This window comes from Alligator mississippiensis, chromosome 2 (assembly GCF_030867095.1).
Source record: "Alligator mississippiensis isolate rAllMis1 chromosome 2, rAllMis1, whole genome shotgun sequence".
Classification (NCBI taxonomy): domain Eukaryota; kingdom Metazoa; phylum Chordata; order Crocodylia; family Alligatoridae; genus Alligator; species Alligator mississippiensis.
In genome coordinates this window covers 58467801-58491174 of record NC_081825.1, presented here as the reverse complement: position 1 = coordinate 58491174, position 23374 = coordinate 58467801, and the positions used below count along the sequence as shown (strand labels likewise).

Genomic DNA, 23374 nt, shown 5'->3' with positions numbered 1-23374 from the left:
GGACATTCTGCAACTGGATCTTCTTAGACTTTTCTTCAGGGATGCCTCCCACATGTTTCTTGTAAGTGGGGGCAAAGTGGCTCATTATGTATTGACTTTTACTGGCAGACAAGATGATTCAGAAAGTGTCTTCAGGAGCAGTGTACCTCCAAGATTGCAATATGAAAGCGGTACATAAAATAAAAATAGCTCTATTAAACCTAGGTCTCAATCCAGTAACATACTTCATACGTACCTAATTTTAAGCGTCTGACTAGTTCTGTTGAAATTGGTAGGGCTACTTATCTGCTTTAGTTATGTATGTTTTATGTGCCTTGTTGAATTGGCAAGCATATTTGGGAAGAAAATCTGAATTTAGGCATATTCATTTCTGCACGGAAAAAAACTATTTGGAGATGGGCACAATCATATGACTTTGTCTTTTGCAGATCTCTTTGACAACTACATGCAGCAAGATGCACACGAATTTTTAAATTACTTGCTAAACACCATTGCAGACATCCTACAGGAGGAGAAGAAGCAGGAAAAGCAAAATGGAAAATTAAAAAATGGCAACATGAATGAAACTGAAGAGAACAATAAACAAGAACTCACCTGGGTGCATGAGATTTTTCAGGGAACACTGACTAACGAAACTAGATGTTTGAACTGTGAAACCGTAAGCATTGGGGTGGTTGTTCTTACACATTGTTTTTACACATATAGATAAATATATGTATAAAATATGTGAATCTATTCAGCCACCTGAGAAATGTGAATATTCCTGTATTTTCTTTACTTCTTGAAGTGAGTATATTCTTTTCTAAAAGTATATTTTTATAAGCATAACTTGGCTACCCTGCCCCAAACCTTGCAATCATAAATATATATCTTTATAGTTAGATACCTCATTAGCTGATCTGGTGCTTCCTGTTATCACCTACCATATTTATAAATAAAACAGATAAGAATGCTGCAGCCATGGGCAATGAATTTGCCTTGTTATTCCATAAGTTAGGGATAACTGCATAACTCACAAGTGGCAAAGTGGAGATTAAGTTGTGTTAATTCATCCTAGGAATGTCATTAGCACAGATGGATTGTATTGTGTTATTTTATTCAGTGTTTTAAAGGACGCTTTCAACTTGAAGTCTCATATGTTTGAAAAATGAGTACAAGATAGTTCCAGCACCACACCTGATTGTACACCCCCTGCCAGTTTTTGTGGTTTTTTAGTCACATTTTCCTATTTTAATAAATTTTGCTGTCTCGGCTACTGTTGTATGTGAGGACCCCATAAACAACAGGGGAAAATGAATGCAAGAGGGAACAATGAAAATAGATTATTCACTGGTGCTGCCAGATGTACACAGCACCAAATCTGATCCCTCCCAATCACAAGATAGCACAGTTCTCCACCAAAATCCCACAGGAAGTGGAGAGTAAGTTGCTACTCAGCATGCTCAAGGGTTTGTTTAAATTGCTATCTGACGCTCCCAGGGTGCCGTTGCCAGTTACACCGCTCCCATCTGTTTTGGCTCTGCATGAAACAAACTTGAAAATGTAATGGCGGTGAATGGTGGTCCTCCATCCCCTTCTACTGCTCTCAACATCTCTGTGTTCAGTTGCCATCACCACAGCTTTATTTCCAGGTTTGGCATGTACAGAGTAAAAGTAGGTGGGAAGGTCATGTTTGCAAACAGCTACCCAGAAGCACTGGGGAAGTAGTGTGGAGATAAGTGGATCAGAATCTGGAAACCAGACTGGAAAAATTAGGAAATAATCGGGAAATTAGACTGGAAACATCTGGGAAAAAAGCTTGTTCTGCTCTAATCTGTTTCACTTATAATAATACTAGTAAGAATCACAAGTTTAAAAAATCCCCCCCAAAATAAAAGGTGATTTTTTTAAAAGTTGACAGTCTCCTTTTAGACTGGTATGGCCAAATCCTACAAGAGCGGAGGGAGGTACTTAGTTGTGTTAATCTGAAGTCAGGTAGAAAGCAAGGTATATTTGCACCTTATAAACTAACTAAATCAAAGCTTTGGTGAACATGAGCTCACTTCATTAAATTCTGCAGAGCACGTACATTCATTGCTTACTCAGGCAAGCTCCCACTGGCTGTTCCCAGGCAAGTGCGGACGTGCAGTATGTGGCGCGCACAAACGGGTCTGTGGTGACACATGCCACACCTGCAGGCATTCCCTGTGCTGCTACCTTGAGCATGGGTGGGGGTTGGCCCTGGGAGAACCTGGGGTCAAAAAAACCCATGCCTTAAAAAAGCAGGGTAGTGCATGTGGCAGTAGCGTGCGCTGCCCAAAACTGGAGCCTGGCCTGCTGGAGCCATGCTCTGGCTGCCAGCCAGGCTCCCAGCTGCAAGAGTGCCATGGCTGCAGCTCCCCAAGGCCCCCAGAAGCCCAGGTAAGGCTGCTTGGGTCAGCACAGTTGCTGGCCCCATCTTCCCCTACCCCATCCAAGGTAACCTGCTATGCGATAGGCTGCACATGGCACAGGCATTCCCTGGGGACAAGTAGCAATGGCACTCGTCCCTGAGGAAACAAATGGCCGTGCTCATCTGAATGTGGCCACTAAAGCCAACTTTTGCAGAACTGCAAAATGCCATATGTGTAATGTCCTAGTGATTCAGCAGTAGGAAAATTTGCTCATTAAGACTGCTGTGGTAGGAAGATTGATCCTGTAGCTTCTCAAGGCTGCAGGAAGAATGTATTTTCTAGCTTGTATGATGGAATCTTTGTGTATTGTTGGTCTCAATCTTTGGAAAGCAGCAGAACAGATTAATAGATGTACATTTATCTCTGTTGTAGTATAAATATTCAGATACCAGCTCTCATATTATCACTTGTTAACAATGTAGATAGAATCCAGTTTTCCGTTCACTTTACAATATACTGTTCCCTGGATCCAGACTGGAAGTCTCCCCTACACTTTCTCTGAATGTTTGGTACTGCACCTATTGAAACAATTGGCAAAATTCCTACTTACTTTCATGCCAACAAGACCAGGCACTAAACCCTGTGAATGGTTTGATGCCTACTCTTGTTCTTAACATTTGGTAAGCCAAACAGGACTTGATTTACTCTTCATTCCAGCTGCAGAGACACAATGTTCTCTGAAGTTTTGATGTTCTATCTTTTGAATTCTAGCTCAATGTTTACACTGCCCTAAGATGTTGCCAGTTTTGTGGTTTCCTATGTATGTATTTAGGATGCAATTGCATCTTGGAGACTTTTGTTTGAAGAGGTGCAGTTCATTGTATTTGGATATATTTCGTAACTCTATGCATCTTCAGTTGGATCAAAATTCTTCACAATCAGTGTGCAGGTCCTGGGCTGAGCTGGGCTAGATTCACCATGTCAGTAGGGTTGAGGGTGCAAAGATGGGTCCAAAGTAGAACATTGATTCTGTAATGCCTTGAATTTTGGGGATCTGAATCAGAGTTCCATGGCTCAGAACCAACTCTGGCATTTATTCTAGAATATTGAATTCTGTTCCTCTCCAACTTTGGAAAAGTTTGGATCCAAGTCTGTCTTTGAATTTTGCTTTTCAGTCCCATCTCTAGTTATTCCAGATGCCACTCCCAGCAGTTCAGAATGTTCTGTCTGTGTGCGCTGTTTGTATAAACAAGACTGTTTTTTACAAAAGTAGCCAAAATCAGCTTGTAGGGTAATCCTGCTGCAAACTCAGTTTCTTTCAGAGCTGCCTAGCACATGACAAGAATTCTTGGACCACTGCATGGCCTATTCCAACCATACAGTTGGTCCAATAAAATATGTTAATTCTTGCCCCTCACAAATTCCCTGGACCATCACAGTAACAACATCACCTCAACACTACCTAGTACATAACCACCTTTCTATATTTTGGAGATCTCCCTCAAAAAAATAGGGTTTTTTTCTGAAAATATCAAAACATTTCAATATAGTCAGAATCGCTTTCTCCATCTTTTCTTCCTGAACATCATTCATTGAAATAAACACGACTTTATAGTTTACATCTTGACAGGTTTCTTCCAATGGAAAACTCCTCCACCAAAGATTTTCTGACCAGCTGTAGACAAAAGATTAAATACTTGGTACAAGAATGCTTACTTCCTCACTTGTCAATAAAGATGAGAAAAAGCTAAATTACACAGGCTTTGCCTTATTGAATACTTTTTTCATTCATGTTTATTCTCACTTTACACAAACCTACATAGTATCATTGCATTGTTATCCGCAACTGTGTAATGCCTATGCAGGATTATAATTTATGCATATAATGCAGCATATTTTACATATTTTAAGAAAGTTGTGATGTGATCTGAGCCTCAGTCAAAACTGACAAAATTATTTTTGTGGGTTTTTTTAAACTAATCCTAGAACAATAAAAAAGAAGTTTAGGAGCATGTAGAAGCAACAACTTGTATTTTAAATTTAAATCTATTTTTCATTTTGCTGCTTCTTGGATGAGCATCTAAAGGTCATAAATTAACTGAAAATTGGCTGCTACAGAAATATGGTGCTGAGAAGCCATATGAGCAGATGTAGTGGTCACTTGAGTATGATCAGCGTATGGAAAAGGTGCCAGACACAGAACTGGTTGGTATAAAAACCGGGTGAATGGGTTTACCAATACAGTGAATATACTTGTATAAACCCAGACATCTTTTTCAGAAGAGATTACAATGAGTTAGTTTTTTGCTATTTACATCTGTAATAATTGTTCCAAGTGTAAACTATGTACTTAAGTTTCTGATACATTTAGAATGTGTCTTCTTACTGTGTATATTTTACATATATGGTTTTTGTTACAGGTTAGTAGCAAAGATGAAGATTTTCTTGACCTTTCTGTTGATGTGGAGCAAAACACATCAATTACTCACTGTCTAAGGTAAATGAATGGTAGTTTCATAAATAGATTTGATATTTCTACTCAACTCTGCTAAGTTCTGCTAGTCTAGGAGAGACAAAATAAAAGCTATTATTAGCATTTTTAACAAGGTATTTCTGAGCAGCAGTAGACGAGACTAAATAGGATATTCGTATAACAGTGGAATACCGAATAAGAATATATTTTACTGTTTGGTATCTTACCATGAGTGCAGGAGAGAGAAGAAAAAGATCCTTCAGAATAACAGTTGGATTCTTTGGGATTTTTGCTCAACTTTAGTGCTCAAGCACTTTGCTGGTTAAAACTTATGCGTGTACCAAAATTGAAGCATCTGTTGTGCTAAACGGGCAGCCTAGCTCCTAGACACAAGCGATTAAAAAAAAAAAAAATCTGTTGCTTTGTGTATTATTCTGCAATTAAAGGCGAAAAGTAATCCTGTTTATTTGCAAGTTCCCATTCTGTAGCAAAGCTGTAGTACAACAGAATCTGACAACTTTTTAACTATTATCCCTGAAAGTTGCATTTTAAATGCCATGTTTAGAAGGGCTGGTTGTACTGGGTGGATTTTAAATATCTTGAGTCTTGGCACTGAGTCGTATAAATCAATATCTGTATTTAAACACTATGTTTTGCTTAATCCAATGATATCAACAGACCAAAATTTACTTTTAGGCTCTAGAATTACTTTTGAACTTTTAAAAATACATTTTAAAAAAATCTTCAGAGTTTAAGGGAGACCTCCTTAACGTTGCACACAAACTAAAATTGAGCAGAAAGAGAGCAGTGAGGAGTGAACAACTTCCTGAACCAAACAGAAGTGATCCATTCCACAGAGAACTACTGCCAACATCTTGGCAGTTAATATTTCATTTTAAAAACCTTTAGATTTAGGGTTGTTCTCTCAGTATCATCCTATCATAGGATTTTGTAGTGATCCACACCTTCAGAACATCTCACCATCAGTGTAATAAGTTTAATTGCTAAGCTAAGAAAACATTTCTTGCTTAAAAAGGGCTCTCTTTTCCAAGGGAGCATTCTAGCAGTTCTTTTTTTAAAAAGGGTACATTTTGAACCTGAGATTCCTATGGTCAGATAATCTTGCCAAGTAGGTTGGGAGGGGACCTCATTAGATCATGTATAGTGCAGCTGCCTGCTCAAGACAGGATTGTCCTTAGCTTGTTAATGTAGAAGTTGTGGGAGAAAGTCTCCAAAGCCTTGCTGAAGTCAAAAACTACATCATATCTACTGTTCTCCCCACATCCACATAGCCTATCACCTTGTCATAGAAAGAAATTAGGTTAGTCAGGCATGACTTACTCTTGATTAATCCATGCTGGCTGTTCCAGATCACCTTGTTCCCCTTACATGCATCATAATAGATTCCTTGAAGACCTGCTCCATGATCTTTTCAGGTACTGAAGTCAGGTTGACCGGTCTATATTTCCCGAAATTCTCCTTTTTCTGTTTCTTAAAGATGTGCACTATCTTTGCACTTTTCAGTCATTTGGGACCTCAACTGACCTCCATGAGTTCTCCTTCAGCATTCAGTATTTCTTCAGAGATCCTTCCTAATAGCCAGTCCCATACATACATTACTTTATAGTACAAAGCCATCTACAGGTAACAACTACACAATTTAAGAATCTTCTCCATCTTCCATTTCAGGAATAAAACAGGATCAAAATCATACAAATCTTTTTTTGAAGGTAGCTGCAGATTGCTACTTACAAAATGTGCAAGGCAGAGAATAAGCAACCACTATCTTTTGAGATGGCCTTTTAAACAAAGAAAAATCTCTGTTTAATAAGTATAAATAAAGCTGGAATCTGGATTTTTCCTGCCCTTTTTAATACAGTACCCTTCATTAGAAAATGGACATAAATGACTCTGCAGTCTTTGTCTATAGGGAACATGAACTCTTATTATTTTACTATGCTTACCTGGCTATCTTTTATGAAAATAATCACTTTGGTGCATCTTTACAATATGAATACAGTGTTGAAAAACAGACTAAAATAGAAATATTGCTAGGGGCAATATTTCAGTAAAATATGTTTTTCACTTCTTCAGATTAAAATGTTTTCACTACAAGCATTCCTAAGAATACAAGTCTGCAACATAATTCTCTTCCACTGGGTAAAAGATCTGGCAAACTGCAAGAGAAAAATTCCTCTAACAACAAAATAAATTATGCGTCAATTATTTTTATTTCCTCAAGGAGTTGTAAAGACCATTTGACTCGCTGCTTTTGATCCTGACTTCTAGCTACAGTCTTTTTAAACAAAATTTTTTTCCCCCGCTAAATATGTTCCTATTTTTATTGGGCACTTAAATAAATAACACCTGCAAGCTTGTCCATCTTCTGGACACAGATGGATGTTTTGACTGCTGGACAGAGCTCACAAAAAAGAACTATGGGAAGTTCTAAATAAGACTAGTACTGAAAATAATATAAATATAATTCAATCAAATCTTTCTCCATTTAATGAAAAGATTAAAAGAAAGTGTTAAAAGTGTCTTGAAAATAGTATAGCAGTGGTTGGAAATACCTTTCCCCACTCTTGCAATCCTTATGCATACAAATCTTGCTGGAATCCCAGAAGGAGATATTTGCATTTAAGTGCTAAATTTCCATAAAATACTACTCCATAAAATACTATTCCTCATTTGGTAAAATAATAGCGAAAGTGAGGATAATGGCACCAAAACCTCTTAATACTCTCATAGCTCCCTGACTTGAGATACTACCCATTTGCTCCTAGTCCAGCAAATACTTTAGAACATCCTGATGTTTAAACACAGATAGTCAAAGGGTATACTCATATAAATTAAGTACACATTTAGGGTGTCTATACACGTGCTTTGGGGTGGAGGGGTGGGCGCTTTAATTAGAGCAGCTCTGAGAGCTGCTCTAATTAAAGCACCCACAGTGTCACGTGTATTCAGTGTCCCATGCTTCAAAATGGTGGCAGGGGCACTTGAACTAAAGCATGTTTGATAAGCTTTAGTTCAGGTGTCACCACAGCCATTTTGAAGTGCAGGGACGCTGAATAGAAGTGACACACAAGCTGCTGGAGCGCATTAATTAAGATGCTCCAGCAGACTCGAGTCTGCTTCGACGTGCTAATTAGCTCACGTCAGAGCAGACATCCATCATGTGTATAGGTGCTGTTAAGGCCTAGATGAAAGGGTTTAAGTAGTACTTGGGTGGCTAATGCCACAACTGCAGTCCTCAAAACTCCTTTTTTAGATGTAGCCTAATCCTATAGGTGCCTAAAATCCATTGGTTTGCACTTCAGTTTTTTACAATATGGTTTCCCAGGTATTGAGAGCTGTGTTTCTGGACACAGATGGATGTTAGCTCAAAAGCTGTGTCTCACATTAAAACTCACTGCCATTAAAAAACTGGGTATGTTTCTGCATATATCACCTGAGGGGCTTAATCAAGAAAGTATTCTTAGATCATGCCTACCAGATTGAGTTCAGCAAACATGTAGTGGCAGGAAGTGAAGGTGCACAAAAGGGGAGCAACAGCACTGGGTCTTCCTGTCTTTAAAAGTAAAGAGGGACCCCTGGGACTTAGGAGCCCAACTCAAGGAGAAGGTTCAGGATTGTGCATCCTGAGTGACAGGAGGCACCTCCTAGGAGGGCTAGAGTAAAAAATCAAAGCCCCAGATAGAGGTAGGGTTTAATATTCCCCTGGTCCTTGCCATTTCATATTCGGTAGTTTGGGTGGCTCCCTACCCAGCGTGCCTTTTTTTATGGATTCCATTCTGAAATGCCTAATTCTCCCCACTCATGGGGAGCTTAGGTGGCTAATGAAAGGTTGTAGATTCTGTCACAGAGACCAAGAAGATTCTTTGGAAATCAGGGCCTGAATGCTTTGCTGCATCAGAATATGTTATAATGTATATGATAAAAGTTTATAATATACATGTTTTAGAAACTGGATAAAACTCCCATTGACTTCAGCAAAGGCAGGATTTCATGCACTGTGTCTAATTTGTTTTTAGTTTGATCAGTGTAAGCATGCCATTAAAGGAAGAATGTTAAGAAATCTTAAGATCTAAGCATTCTCTTTGTTTGCAGGGATTTCAGCAACACAGAAACATTATGTAGCGAACAGAAATACTACTGTGAAACTTGCTGCAGTAAACAAGAGGCCCAGAAAAGGTGGGTAAAGATCAGTGCAATTTAACCCCTGTTCAAGTAAACTGCCTCTGATGTGAAATACCACTTTTTCCTTTGGATCATTTTTGAGAGGAGGGATTTTACCACCTCTTTGATACAACTGGCACTTGGGCTGTTGCAGCTTTATGCCCACACTTTCATAGAATCCAATGTGATTCTGATGTGAGACAGCACAGCTCCCATTTATTCCCACTTATTTGTGCTTATCTCAAGCCTGAGTTTGGCATCCTGAATACAGGCCTCCTTGTGCACAGGTGTCTTTAATTCTTCCCATACCTCTCCTGGGCAACGGACTTTGAAACTTAAGAGGTGGAGCCAAATGTCTTAGACCTAAACACCATTCCCCAGAAAATTCTGTGTATGTTTAATTGTAAGACTGAGGTAGGAATAGCACTGAAATTATTAGAGTTTCATGATATACACTCTAAGACCATTACTAATAATTTCATAGGATGAGAGTAAAAAAGCTTCCAATGATCCTTGCATTGCACCTTAAGAGGTTCAAATACATGGAACAGCTACACAGATATACTAAGCTGTCTTACCGTGTGGTATTTCCTCTGGAGCTGCGTCTCTTCAACACATCTGGAGATGCTATCAACTTGGATCGCATGTATGACTTGGTGGCTGTTGTTGTTCACTGTGGCAGGTAAAGTGCATTTGAGTATACCCTAAATTATTATTATATCAAAAGTGATGTCCACGAGAAGCTTTCAGAAGAAATTTCCGTAAAGTCACAAGATTGGCTTAAATACAATGGGCGCATCTACACGTTCATTAATGTACTTTTTCTACTGCACATTAATTTAGTACCTCTAATGTAAGGTAGTAAATAAATGCACATTAGGCTGCCCTAATGTGCAGTAGCGAAAGTGCTTGCTTTTTTTAGTGATGCTTAATGTGCAGTAGCCTATTTTACTGCACATTAGCATATTAGTATGGGTTTTGATGTGGCTCTACTGAACAGTAAAATAGGCTACTGTGCATTAAAGCACATGTGTAGATGTGTCCAATAAGTCTTTTAAAAACTTCCAGATTCCAACTTTTTCTACAAAAGAATCTGAAATGAAAAATGTTTCCCAGGACTAAAATTCTGTTTCCAGGGCGGGTTTTTTTAAACTAGTACCTGTGGTCTATAGAAATGAGACAGGAGAAATTATGTATGAAGGCATTGCCTAATTTCTTTGCCAATACTGTACAGGCATATCCAGAATTTTGGCTTTGGGTTTGATCTGTGCTGAGTCACTATGATATCAGAAAACATAGGGGAATAAGAATCTGCCTGGTAAATCTGTTTGCATGTTTGTGGTCTATTTTAGGTTATGTAAAAGTGAATTATTATGAAACACACTGTATGTAAAATACATATATATAATTACAAGCCAGCCCAAAACCATGGGGAATAATGTTCTGGCTTCACTCAGATTTTTTTCAGTTAAGCTGGGACAAATCCAGTCTAATTTAAATAGGTTTATGTGAGCATACCTAAAATTAGAATCTGGCTCTGTTTCTCCATTCCCAAGGCCACCAAGGTTAGAAACACATATAGAGAGTATAGTTAAATTTTAGCAGGAGAGATTTTATATATACTTTTTTTTTTACTAAGTGGCTTAGAAGTGGTTTAGAAATCTGACTAATTTTAAGGATTGGTTAGCACTGAAAGAAGAATGGTTTGAATGAAGAAAGGTAGCTATAACTGGGGACTACAAGAGTTGGAGATTGCCAAGCATGGAGAATAAGGAAGAAGCTTAGTGAACCAATTGAAAAGTGAGCTATTGCCTGCCTTTGGCATCCAGTAGGAGATAATTATTTTTATTTTTATATATAATATCAACCAGCTTTTTTTTTATTTAAATTTTATTCAGAGTTTTTGAAAATATTTGCAATAGTTTCTGCCTGCCACCAACAAACTGCCAAATACTTTTGAAGTAGATATGTAAACTACTATAATGTCAATAGTAAGAGGACACTGGATTTTCAGTTAACTGATTCACTTTAGACATTTCAATAAAAAGGAAAGGAGGATGACATGATTGCTTAGGAATATGGGTTATCTCATAAGAAACTTCAATCAAAATATGTATTTTTCAACATATCACTTATCATGATATACCCTGATGCTTTAATTTTTTTTTTTTTAGTGGACCTAATCGTGGTCATTATATTACCATTGTAAAAAGTCATGGATTTTGGCTTTTGTTTGATGATGACATTGTAGAGGTCAGTATGCTAATGTTGATTATGACTATTAGCAATACACTTGTTCACTTATCCATTTTCTGTCCACATTGCACTGACTGCTCACACTCAGTGTGCTATTGACTAAAATCCCCTCGTCTTTGTTTCTCTACTTCTGTTTTCAACTCATAAGCCTCCAAGAGTATAGTAGCAATTCTTGTTATTCATTCCTGTGTGCTTGACTTCACACTATTACATTTCATCCATTAAATTCTGACCTTGATCTGGGTTTAGATTGTAATTCTGTAAAAAGGCAGAGTGTGTTGTGATGTAGTTTTGGTTCGGGTTCATCTCTATTAAAAAGTAAGATTATGAACAAAAGGATTAAACCTGAAATGGTTACTTGAGAACAACTCCCATTGATGTTAACAGTGTTTATTTTCTCTCAGATAAACATAAAATGTTTTTAGACCAGATATTTATTTTATTTTTGAATGGTTTTCTAAATCTAATCAAGTCAAGTTAAAATACATTAAAACCTATGGCTAAGTGCAGACATTCTGGGAGGTTAGGGGGGCGGGTTAGATCATGTTAAAAATGGCCACTTGATCTAAGGTTAGTCAGGATGGAGTGGTACTGGGGGGTGGTTGGAGGGGCAAACAGGTTTGGGGGAGATTGGGGGTATGTGGAAGGGATGTGGGGGAACAGGCAGGATCCATGGAAGCAATCAGGGGGTTGTGGGGAGCAGGCAGGATCTATGGGAGCATTTGGGGGGGGGAGGGAACAGGCAGGATCCACAGGAGCAATTGTGGGTATGGGGAGCAGATGGCATATGTGGGAGTGATTGGGGGGTGGGGGGCAGGTGGCATCTGCAGGACCAAGTAGGGGAAGTGAGGAGGGCAGGCAGGATCTGCAGGAGTGATTGGTGTGGAACAAATGATGTCCACAGGAGCAATTGGGGGGTGGGGAGGGTAGGCAGGATCCACGGGAGCGATTGTGGGGGTGGAGGGAGGCAGGCTATGTCCATAGGAGTGATTGAAGGGGTGGCAGACAGGCAATATCTGCAGAAGAATCAGGGCACAAGCAGGATCCACAGGAAGGATTGGGGGCAGGTGGGATCAGCTGGGGTAAATGGGGTCCATGAGGTTGTTGGTGGAGTCCAGGAGGGTTAGGAGGATCATAGGGGCTCACAGGGTCTGTGAGGGAGCTTGAGAGGAACCATAGGCTATGTTTAGCCCCCCAACATCCTCCCCAGGGAACCTGCAACTTTGTACCTCCCACCCCTCTCCCTACTGATACTTTGGTCAGCTCCTGGCAGCAGCATTGATAAAACTGGCACGGGGAGTGACCTCTGGAATGCGGGGGCTGGCTGGTCTATGTGGGGACATGGCAAAGGGCTGGGGGACTAAAAATAGCCTGGTGCCAGGGCGACAGGTATGAAAAGCACAGCCCTGGGACTGGGGCCAGCAGCTGGACTTTACCAGTCATGAGGCTGCACAGGTAACTATACTGAAGTTCCATGAACTAGTGTAACCTAGATCAATTAAGTTTGTGTGTACATCAATCTATCTTAGACCATGTTCCATCATTTTTAGACCTTTCTATTAGGGGTGTGCAAAGCTTCGGTCACTGATACAATTCAGAGAAGATTTGGCCCTATTTGGAGGTCAAATCACCAAATCCAAATTGAATTGAGAGACAACCCCAATCAATTTTGAGCCTCCAAATCAATTCGGAAAAAGATTTGGAGATTTGGCAATTCGGAAGGCAGTCTTTGGGGGGGGGGGGGGGGGAGGACGGGACTGATATCTGTAGCTGGCCAGTGACTGTGATCTTTCTTTGAGTCCCCTTCCAGTCACAGTGCTCTGGGGGAAGGACATAGAAACAGCACATCAGCCTCTGTCTGCAGCCTTTCTGTCCCTTTTGTGAGCTGTTTCTACCTGAGCATTGGGCCCCCTGTTACAGGCTACCATACCTGCTGTTTCCATCCTGCTGTGCCTTAACACACACACTCGCCCATGTCACAAGTTTTGCTTGTCAGCACCTTGAGGTGCAGTTTCCCAGAAACCCCTGCACCTATCTCCTTGAAACCGAGCAGGCCTCATGCCGTCAGAAAGGGCTACCATCCCTGCTGTTTTCATCCAAATCTGCCTTAACATACACACATGACACGAGTTTTGCTTTCAGCATCTTGAGGTGCAGTTTCCCAGAAACCCCTCCATCTATGTCCTTGAAACTTGACAGGCTTCATGTCCTCAGAAGGGGCTACAATCCCTACTGTTTTCATCCAAATCTGCCCCCAAATGACAAAGTTATAGGTATTTCAGTGATTCCCCATTGTAGTCTACGGCTGAATCACCGAATCTCTCTGAATCAGTGCAGAATTGATTTGGGACAGTGATCCAAATCTCTGAATTGAATCATTGTCCTGTGAATCAGCCAGATCCAAATCCGAATCGAATATTTCTCTTTGCACAGGCCTGCTGTCTATGTGTGCAGAACTTCTGTACTATTACAGGTTTAGATTGATTTCCAATCATTGAGATCAAGTGTAAGTGTAAAGTCTACACCTGTGCAAACTTTTAGTTTGGGTGGCCCTTTTTAACCCAATCTAACCCCCAGCCCTGCCTCTCCCGCCCAATGTCTGCACTTAGCTGAGGGCTAGAAACGAATGTTGCAGTGTTTGGCTGTTTTGAATTAGCATGGACTGCAACATTGGTGTCAGTTTTCAGATTTCAAAGTTATGGGATTTTAAATTGAGAAAAAAAAAGTTATTACATCACTAAAGTAAGGCTGGCTTCTTCATTCACTTTGGATTTACTTGGGGGTAAATTAGAACAGAAGGTGGCCCATACTTAGTGCAGTGCAGTACAGTGCTAAGCAAACACTACAAAATAACTTCAGTATGCTCCCAGGGCTAGGGGCCTCATTCTGATTTCACACCAATATAAGTCAGGAACAAATCCATTAGAATCAATGGAGTATTGTGAGATCAGTATCACACACATTGTCTGGAAGGAGGGAGCACATCCTGACACTGTATAGTGATCTCTCTGGCTGACTAACGAACTCTGCAAGGAACAATGTCCATATCTGCTTTGAGCCAATTTTTGCCTCATCTCTACTGACAGCCAGTATTTAACTTCTTAAATAGTCCATTGATTTCAGTGGTACAACTTGTAGGCCTAAATGTCAGTAAAGATGGCAAATTTTGAATTGCAGTAACTTGAAAAAACTGGGAAAAAAAGGAAGAATTAGAGTACCTCTGGAGAAAACCAAAGTTCAATGTGTTTAGGATTATTCTCCCCTTACTTTTATAGAAACCTTAAATCATATTTACTCTTTGTACCTATGTTTGCTATTGTCTAGCAAGGAAAGAATCTCCATTTATGTAAAGAATGCTTCTCTACCTAGAGGCACACCCCACTCGGTTTACTCAAACAAGCAGTGCCATTGACTTCAGTGATTGAAGCTAGAAGAATTTGGCTTCTAAGCCATTAAAAAAAAGTTTGTACTTTGTGAATTGCTAACAAAGCTTGCTATTCATTACCCTAAGGCATATAATTACACAATTGTTTTTGCATTTTGAGATCAATTTAATCTATGCTTAGTATTTTGTTCCCAGTGAGTATTTAAAAAAACCTCTGTCTATTTTTGCAGAAAATAGATGCTCAAGCTATTGAAGAATTCTATGGTCTGACCTCTGATATATCAAAAAATTCAGAATCTGGTTATATTTTATTCTATCAGTCACGAGAATGACTTGGAGAACTGTGAAAATGCTGCAAGTGGAGAAACTGATCAGCACTGTTAACTGACCACATCTTAATAGACTACATCTTGTATGGTTGAACAATTACCTACCATGTCTCCTACTAAATAGTTGATGTGTTTTTAACTATAACCATTCAATTTGACATGCAGCGCTTTGGGTTTCTTTAGTCTGACTCAAGAGTTAATTGCAGTCAGATCTTAGTAGAATTTATATGGACTAATATTTACAGATAACAGGATTTGAGGTCATCTGTTAAATACAACTGAGCTGGAATCACTTTTTCTATGGATGTGTGCATTATATGTAGGGCAAATTGTTTAAACTTTCTAAATGGCTTTGAAGTGTCAAATTAAAAAGCATTCCTTTGAACAGATACTAAAATGTAGTTACCAGTGTTCAGTGTAGAAGGGATTTTGTCACATTACCTTCCACTGCTAGAAAGATATTCTTCCCAAATCCTTTAATCTTGGGTTATTAAAACTTTAAATGGGTAACCTCAAGACTAAAATCCATATAAAGAGATTTAAATCACAGTGGAACAAAATAATACTATGCACCTGGTCTTCTTTTTTTCATGAAATAGTACAGATGAGGTGATTGACAGTTTTTGATTCCAAGGCCTAGAAAGGCGCTGAGTGTTTTGTGGGGAAAAGTGAGAGAGAAGTTCTTCTGTATATGACACAGCTGAGGTACTTGTATAAAGAATGATCTTATCTTTCTGCTAAAAGGAACAATATGATGCTTTGTTTGCATAGCTGAATTTGCAGATCTTCCAATATTGTTTGCACAAAACATGTCTCATAAATCAGGGCTACAATTTCACAACCTAGTTAAGTGATGCTGCTGGCATGGTCTATAACATTGATCCCATAGCATGCTGAGTACCAACAGCTTCAGTTGGCATCGGTGGGATCTGTAGATGCTTGACACCTGCTAGGATGGGGACCATGCTTTTACAATTTAGAGCACCTTTAAAATAATATAATTAATAATTCATACTTGTAGTGATAGGTTAACTACATGCAGCATCAATAGTTATGTTTGTCAACATCTTGATCGCCAGGATATCTTAGACAGGTTCAGGTGAAAACATGATTTCAGAGCTATCAAGAGGTATTGTGTGACTGTTAATTGTTTTGCATTTTCAAAGCTGGCTGGAAGTCATCATGTTCTAGCTGTTAAATCACTCTGCAAGTAATACTAGAAATACTTAGCTAGGAAGGAGGAAAGATGGAGATTTCAGTAGGGTCTGAGAAGGGATTGATGATGTGTTAACCTTTTATATCAGATAGCTGACCCAAATCAAAGAAGGTCTCTACTGCTTCTGAGGCACTCTCAGGAGTGCTGCCAAAAGCCATATCCTACCCACCTGCTTTTGCTCTGCACAACAGCCTCAGAAATGGGAGCATCTCTCACCACTGTAAGACAAGAGAGCTCAGGAGTGCACTTGCAGTGGCTCCATTGTCTCATTTCTGGGTTTGGCACCTGCACAGCAGGAGTAGGTGGGTGGGTCATGCTTCTCACTGGTGTTCCTGAGGAAACAATGGAGACTTACCCTAAGGGTCAAATCCTGTTCCCAGTGAAGTCAATGGTAAAGCTCCCATTATCTTTAGAAGAAGGATTTGGCCCTATAGGAGAGTTCAGTACCCGTGGAAACTGTCATCATTTCACAGTATTTACTTTGACTTATTTTCACTTTGTATGTATGTATGTAAATATGTATGTAGTAGAAATTCTTGTTCTTAGTAGTTTCTTTTGAGATGGCTGACTGCAATTTTATGGCTGAATCTTTTCTTTTTTTTTTTTTTAGATATATTGTTTAAAATACTGTTGAATCTTGAATCTCCATTTCTTTTATGAGAGTGAAAAACCTTCCTGGCATTACACGACTACTGTGAATGTGAAATTATTTTTTATTACTTTATAGTGAACATGCAATATTAGCCTTTGATATAACATGGTTTGAAGCTTATTTGAAATGATCACTGGCCATTTTGTAACATAAGGAAACAGCACTTTACAGTGGAGGGGAAAAAAACAAACGTGGATTTTTCATCTGTAAATGTGTAAACTATTTCTCATGCTGTTAGAGAGAGCAGACCCACAATGCAGCCTTACGGCCTTTATTTATATGGTAATCCCAGTGTTCTAATAGGAGCTCTCATACAAGTAAAGATTGGGAAATTAGGTTAAAAAAGTTATAGACACTTCTTTCTTTTATTCACAAAGGGTGTATCTACATAAGACATTTATTATGCAGTTGCCTAATTAGCTCCACAGTAAAATGTCAGTGGCTACAAGTGCATTGGTATTAGGGCAGAGTAAACTAGTTAACTCTGCCATAGGATAGTACTGCCTGATACAAGTATTATCCTATAATGGAGTTATTTACTCCTCTACAATGCATGTATAGACACTGACAGGGCTGGCTGAGACATGAGGGTGCTTCAGCATTGGGCCTGCCTGTCAGTTAGCCCCACAGTGAAGCACCCTTCTACTCCAGCCAGCCCCTCCACAACAGGTTGAGTTGGGCCAGAGCAGCCCCAGGCTGGCAGGCTGACCCCTGGGACCCCCTGCCAGCTGGGGCTCAGCTACTCCAGCACAGCATGCTGCAGTCTCAGGCACCTGTGCAAATGGTGCGTCCAGGAGCAATTAATTCTGATGTGAACTGTGCTGGAGTTTATTCAGGCGCACTAATTGCATGTATACATGTGCCCAGTGAGATACAAATGTCTATCTTTCAACAAAGAAGACAAATACTAGTTTTGGGTTGGCCTAATAAAGCTTGTTAGTTGTCTTTGAAGTCAATGAGATCCTTCTCCATTGATGTCCATGGAGTTGCATTAGTTGCTGAAGTGAGTAAAACTGTCTTCTGTAATGGAATTTTAATGAACATTCATATCTTTCTGTATAATTAATATATCTACAACTTGCCTGGTGATTGAGACTATACTCTAGTTGTGAATAAATGCACTTTCTAAATCAAAGTTAACTAGTAAGACACATGTTCTGTACTTTGCAATTTTCTCACAAACGCGTTCTAGCAGCTTTGTTAAACTTTAAAATATACCACCACCACCAATGTATAACTTGAATATTTAGGGTTCATGTATGTATGAAAAACAGTTTTGCATTTAGAGATGATTTAAAGTGGAGCTAAATTTTGGGAAATGCTTTAGATATTTGGATTTACTTTACTGAAAAATATTTTTATTTAGTTAAATTCTGAATACTGAAGCAATATTTACAAAATAAAATCTAGGATTCTACATCTGCTAATTTTTTAATTTCTCTGGATACAAGACAAGACTAATGGTGGATAATAAATATAGATAGTTACAGTATGCTAGTTGACAGTAACATTATTATGATAGGATTTTTCACATTTTATGAAAAATGAATAAAACAAAGTGTCTATCAACATTTTTGTGATACATTAGTAGAGACCCAAAGGATTTTTATGAACATGCTGCAGGGATGTTAAATCAGAAAGTTTATGTTAGCTCAAGAAAAGATTTAAAACTTTGATACAAGTCCAAAAATCAATAGCCTGACATCAGCCTTGTAAAGACTGTAAAGTACAGGATGCTGATACTAATTTTGTTTTAGCACCAGTTAAAACAGGGAATCCTTGTTTTGACTGGTGATTATAAAATCATAACTTCATTTTTTTTTTATTATCCTTGGTTCAAAACTAGTCCTACAAGACACCAAAACACCTTGATCCTGGCTTGCTTAACCATGCGCTATTTTAGGCAGATGTCAGTGGAAACACTGCTTGGTTTAAGTCAAGCACATTCTTAAGTGTTTTGCTGGATGGAGGCCAAGATACTCAGCTGCTAATAAATGCATAATGCCTTTTCCACATGTTTTTATATACATAATTCCAACCCATCAGGAAAGACTTGAAAAAATCTGGGACAATCAAAGCTTTTCTAGCCAACAACTGAGGAGAGTGGGGATAAAAGAGAAATTGTAGCACAGATGTTCAACAACATTTTGTGCTCCTATGCAGTGTCAGTTCTTAGTGTATTGAGCTTTGCCTAGATTAAGTCAAAAGATAACTGAAGTTCATTATTTGTGTCACATGCCATTGCATGAGATCCATTTTCTGTGTAACACTTTTCTTGTTAGTTGTATATTAATATGTGTTATTGCAATGTTCTTATTTATAGGAAAGAACACTTTTGGTTCTATTCCACTAAGCCTAAGGAAGCTTTTTAGTACACTCTGTAATCAGTTATCATAGAGGGTAAGCTCAAAACTGAACTTTTATATGTCATAGAATAAGCTGTCAGTATTTTATTTCTGGAGAATAGTAGTTGGCAATAGAAGAAGGGCTTAGAGAAGAAGTAGGTTAATGAAAGCAGGATATTTAGCTGAAAATAAAACACCCACAACCATCCCAGCCACCCATGCCATTTCAATGGATTTCAAGTGTATTTCAATAAAATAACATTTTCAAGTCTGATTCCTTTAGCAGCTGCAGCAAGAAAAAGCAACAAGTGTCTCTTATGCACTGAATTCAGTAAAGACAGTAACATGTCTACACAGTGCTGGAGCATGTTTGGGAGCACTGCTCTGAAAATGCCCCACCAACTTGCTCTTGTTCTGTATGTACCACATGTTGAAAAAAATTGCATAGCTGCTACTAGAATAGAGCACACCTAAAATTCAGAGTGGCTCTAGGTTAACCCTAAGCATGTGTCAGAAAGCAGCTACATGCTAGTTTTTAGCTGTATGTATGCACGGAGTAGAACTGAGTGGGTGGGGCATGTTTTCATGGCAGTATTCCCTAGCATCTTCTTACCTGGTGCAGGCATACCTGAACTAAAACGTAACTGGAATTTCTGTTATATATTATAATAGGTTCTAGCATTTGACTACATGTGGCTTTTGTCCTCAGAGATTGCATTGCATTGCATTGCATTCTCATTTGTATTCATGTTACAGTATTGTGTGTTTGGGGCCTGATCCTGAGAGCTGCTGAAAACTTGCACCTCCCAATTATTCAGCACTTCTCAGCAACAGGCTCTTAATGCCTGGTGTCTTGTTTGCTGTTTTGTGGCCAAAGAGTTTGGGCACTATCTTTTATAATTTATGCGTTTAGAAGTTTTAAGGATTTTTGTCTTTATACCTGCTATATTCTAGTATCTTTTGTCAGTGTAATTTTTTAATTTATTTGCTTTTTTATTTCTCTGTAACCATGCTATTTACTTTATTTCTATAATAATTTGTGTAGCTAATATTATTTAGCCTTATGTTTTAATTGATATGTACTTTGATTTTTAATGTAATCAACCCAAGCACTTTAAGCAATAATGTCAATCTTGTGAAACTTCAATCAAACACTTTGCCTTTGCCTCTGAAATAAAGTTTGTAAAAAAAATTCTCTATCTAGAGAATTGTCTGTGAAATATAGCACACAGTAACATTTGAGTTGTACGTCTGTGATTCTCCTAGTGAGTCAAAAGATGGTTTCAAGTCTAGAATCAAAATGTGAATAATACACGGTATGAATTTATGTATAAAATAAGTATTGATTATGCTTAATACACACATATTAGAAGTATTACTCACATTTAGCTTTTAAACTTAAAGTCAGTCTTTAGACTGATCATATGTTCGGTGGTAGAATCAATCAAATTATATTTCCCCCCCACATCTGCCAATCCATAAGGGACTGAATATTCCAGACAGCTACAAATAGCCACCATTTAAAAAATCAACTCCACAGAAATGTTTACTTATTTTTCCCATATACATTAATACCTTTCCTCCCAAGTTACACTTGCCACTCTTCTCCCCCTATCTACCTAAAAATTACTTGATCATATGTATAATGGCTCCGGGTTGCCATTGTATCTGAGCACCTGGCAGTTTTTAATGTTTTAAGCTAAGGAACTACAACTGTCATTGTCCCTTGTACTTGGCAGTGGTTCTGTCCTCTGCACATTCCTCCCCAAGCCGTCTGTACACACAGAGACAAGAGATAACTGGGTAAGAGAAGTCTTGTGGTAAAAGATTGTCAAAGACACGACATTTTTTTTAGGTCAGTGTCCATGCTATCTTTGGATTAGTATAACACGCCCTACATACCATGCCAATAAAGCTCTTTCTTCTTGTCTGAGCATATGTCCATTGTTTATAATATTGCTTAGAACAATCTTAGTACCATTTTGGATAATGTCCTTTGTTTTTGGGCAGTGAAAAGACCATAATGTCTCTCATTTATAACAGCTTCAACTACATACTGGTATTTTTCTTCATGATTTAACATAGCACCTAACTTCTAAATGTTGCTGAAGAAGCTCTGACAGATAGCCTTTTAAATTTTCTTCCAGTTAACACACAGTACTTCAAAGAAATAATTTGAGTTATTTCTGGATACAGGAACCTATTAGATTAACATACCACCTTTGCATACAAGGTCAGGATACTTGTCAGAAGGCATTCACCCTCCTGTTGTGGCCATCTGGGCTAATCCTAAGTGTTTTTTACACATTAATGATTCTTTTCCCCCAGGAGGTTTGCTTACTGGATTTGTCTGAGCAATTAGATCTGAGACCAAACATATTTCCCTTTATTCACAGTCTTAGAGTTACTATCATTCTTTGGGATTTTTGGTTGTAGCTGTGTTGGTCTAAGGACATAGGCTGACAAGGTTCTTTGGGTAAATGTGATATCTTTTATTAGACCAACTAAATAGTTGGAAAAATTGTTCTTTGCAAGTTTTCGGGCACAAGCACCCTTCTTCAGGCATAGGGTGAGTCTGTTGGTGTCTGTGTGCTCTCCTGAGTAGAACAGAAACCAAATCGCAATATGCAGGTCTGTGAAAATGCAATTACGTGGCAGTGATGATCTGAGGGTTCCACTATAACCAGCCTGCCATCCGATAACCCCAAGTAACCTGTCTGCATTTTACTAGCTATATTCTGTCACCAGTTCTACAGTCCTCCTTCCCTCCCCCCCAACCTGTCTCACACCTATTGTCTCCCAATCCCTCAGATCCTCACTGTCACATATTTGCATGTTCACAGACCTGCATTTTGCAATTTGGCTTCTATTTTACCTTGCGGCAGAACTCACCAACCGGGAAGCAGCCGCACTGCTCCCAGAAGCGGCCACAGTGCTTCTGGAAGTGGCCGCAGCGCTACATCCAGCGCTCCCACTCACTGGCCAGTGCTCGCAGGGTGGGCACTGGCGCTTCTGCCTGCCCCCCCTGCCCAGCACCTAAGTGGGGAGTGCGGCTGGTCAGGGGGTGTGCCAGCTCTGTCAGGGAGTGCACGTGCACCCCTGTGCACCCCCTACACATGGCCACTGCCCCTTGGGCTATAGAGCTATGTAAAATCAGGGTCTGCAGCCACAGCTTGAGCCAACCAGCTGGTGAGCTCAGAGCTCAAGGACCTGCCCCTGTGGATATCTGGATATAAAGCCCGTTTTCCTCCACAACACCATTCAGATTGTGGGGGGAGGCAACTTCAGTCTGATTTTGAAGTAGTGAATATAAGAATTATTTATTGTAGCACTATGAGTGCAATAAATAATATAAAAATTTTAAAAAAGGGAAACTTGCCAAGCTGCTGCTGAAAATTGAGGTAATATTTGGAACATCTGCATGAGGGGACACATTTAGGTATTCTGTCTCATGATTCATTATAAAATTCAGCAGCTCAAACTCAAAGAAAACCATTTTTCAGCATTAAACATTTCTAGAGTGTAAGAAGTCCTTTTTTATAACCAGGAGGGGTCTTTACAGGATATGTTTAATAATGGCCATTTTTTCCTTTATCTGTTTCACCCATATAAATTTTTCATGCTGATTCAAGACTGATCATGCTTTCTTTTGTTATGCTTTGTGATTGCCTTCATGTCATTAATTCCAGTATTAGAGGTATTAGTTGTGGAATGGTCAGTTTGACCGAAGACAAGAAAACAGAAGGTTTTAACTGTGTTCCTTGTTTCTGGTTCTTTTCTTTCCTAAGGGATGCAGTCAAAATAAGCTATTTCAATAATTTCCATGCACAATATCCACTTTGGTATCTAAGTTATGAATGGAGCAAGAAATGTTAATATTATTAACATTGATTTATGATCCAGCTTTAAAATACTGAGCAAGGTGAAATATTACATATGTGTATGTTATCTACTGAGCATACAGTATACAAAAATACAGTTATGATCTGTATTTATATGTAACAGTCATGTTTTATAGTTGTTTTTACATGTATTTAAAACCTACAACATCCACAGAACTGTAATGCATATCTATGTTTGATATCAAAGGAGTAACCAAGAAAACAATCTTTTTTCCTGTGTTAACATGTTTACATTGTAAATAAAATGAATTCCCTCAACCAA

General features: G+C 38.9%; 1 protein-coding gene across 2 annotated transcripts in view; it reads left to right on the top strand.

Moving 5' to 3' along the window:
- The window catches only part of USP46 (ubiquitin specific peptidase 46), a 63337-nt gene extending 39963 nt beyond the window's left edge, over positions 1–23374 (top strand). For both annotated transcript variants that reach the window (XM_014594904.3, XM_014594903.3), the window contains 6 exons: positions 429–658; positions 4793–4869; positions 8959–9042; positions 9512–9709; positions 11202–11280; positions 14899–23374. In XM_014594904.3, coding sequence (XP_014450390.1) covers positions 429–658; positions 4793–4869; positions 8959–9042; positions 9512–9709; positions 11202–11280; positions 14899–15000 — 770 coding nt within the window. In that variant the 3' untranslated portion in view covers positions 15001–23374. The remainder of the gene's footprint in view (positions 1–428; positions 659–4792; positions 4870–8958; positions 9043–9511; positions 9710–11201; positions 11281–14898) is intronic.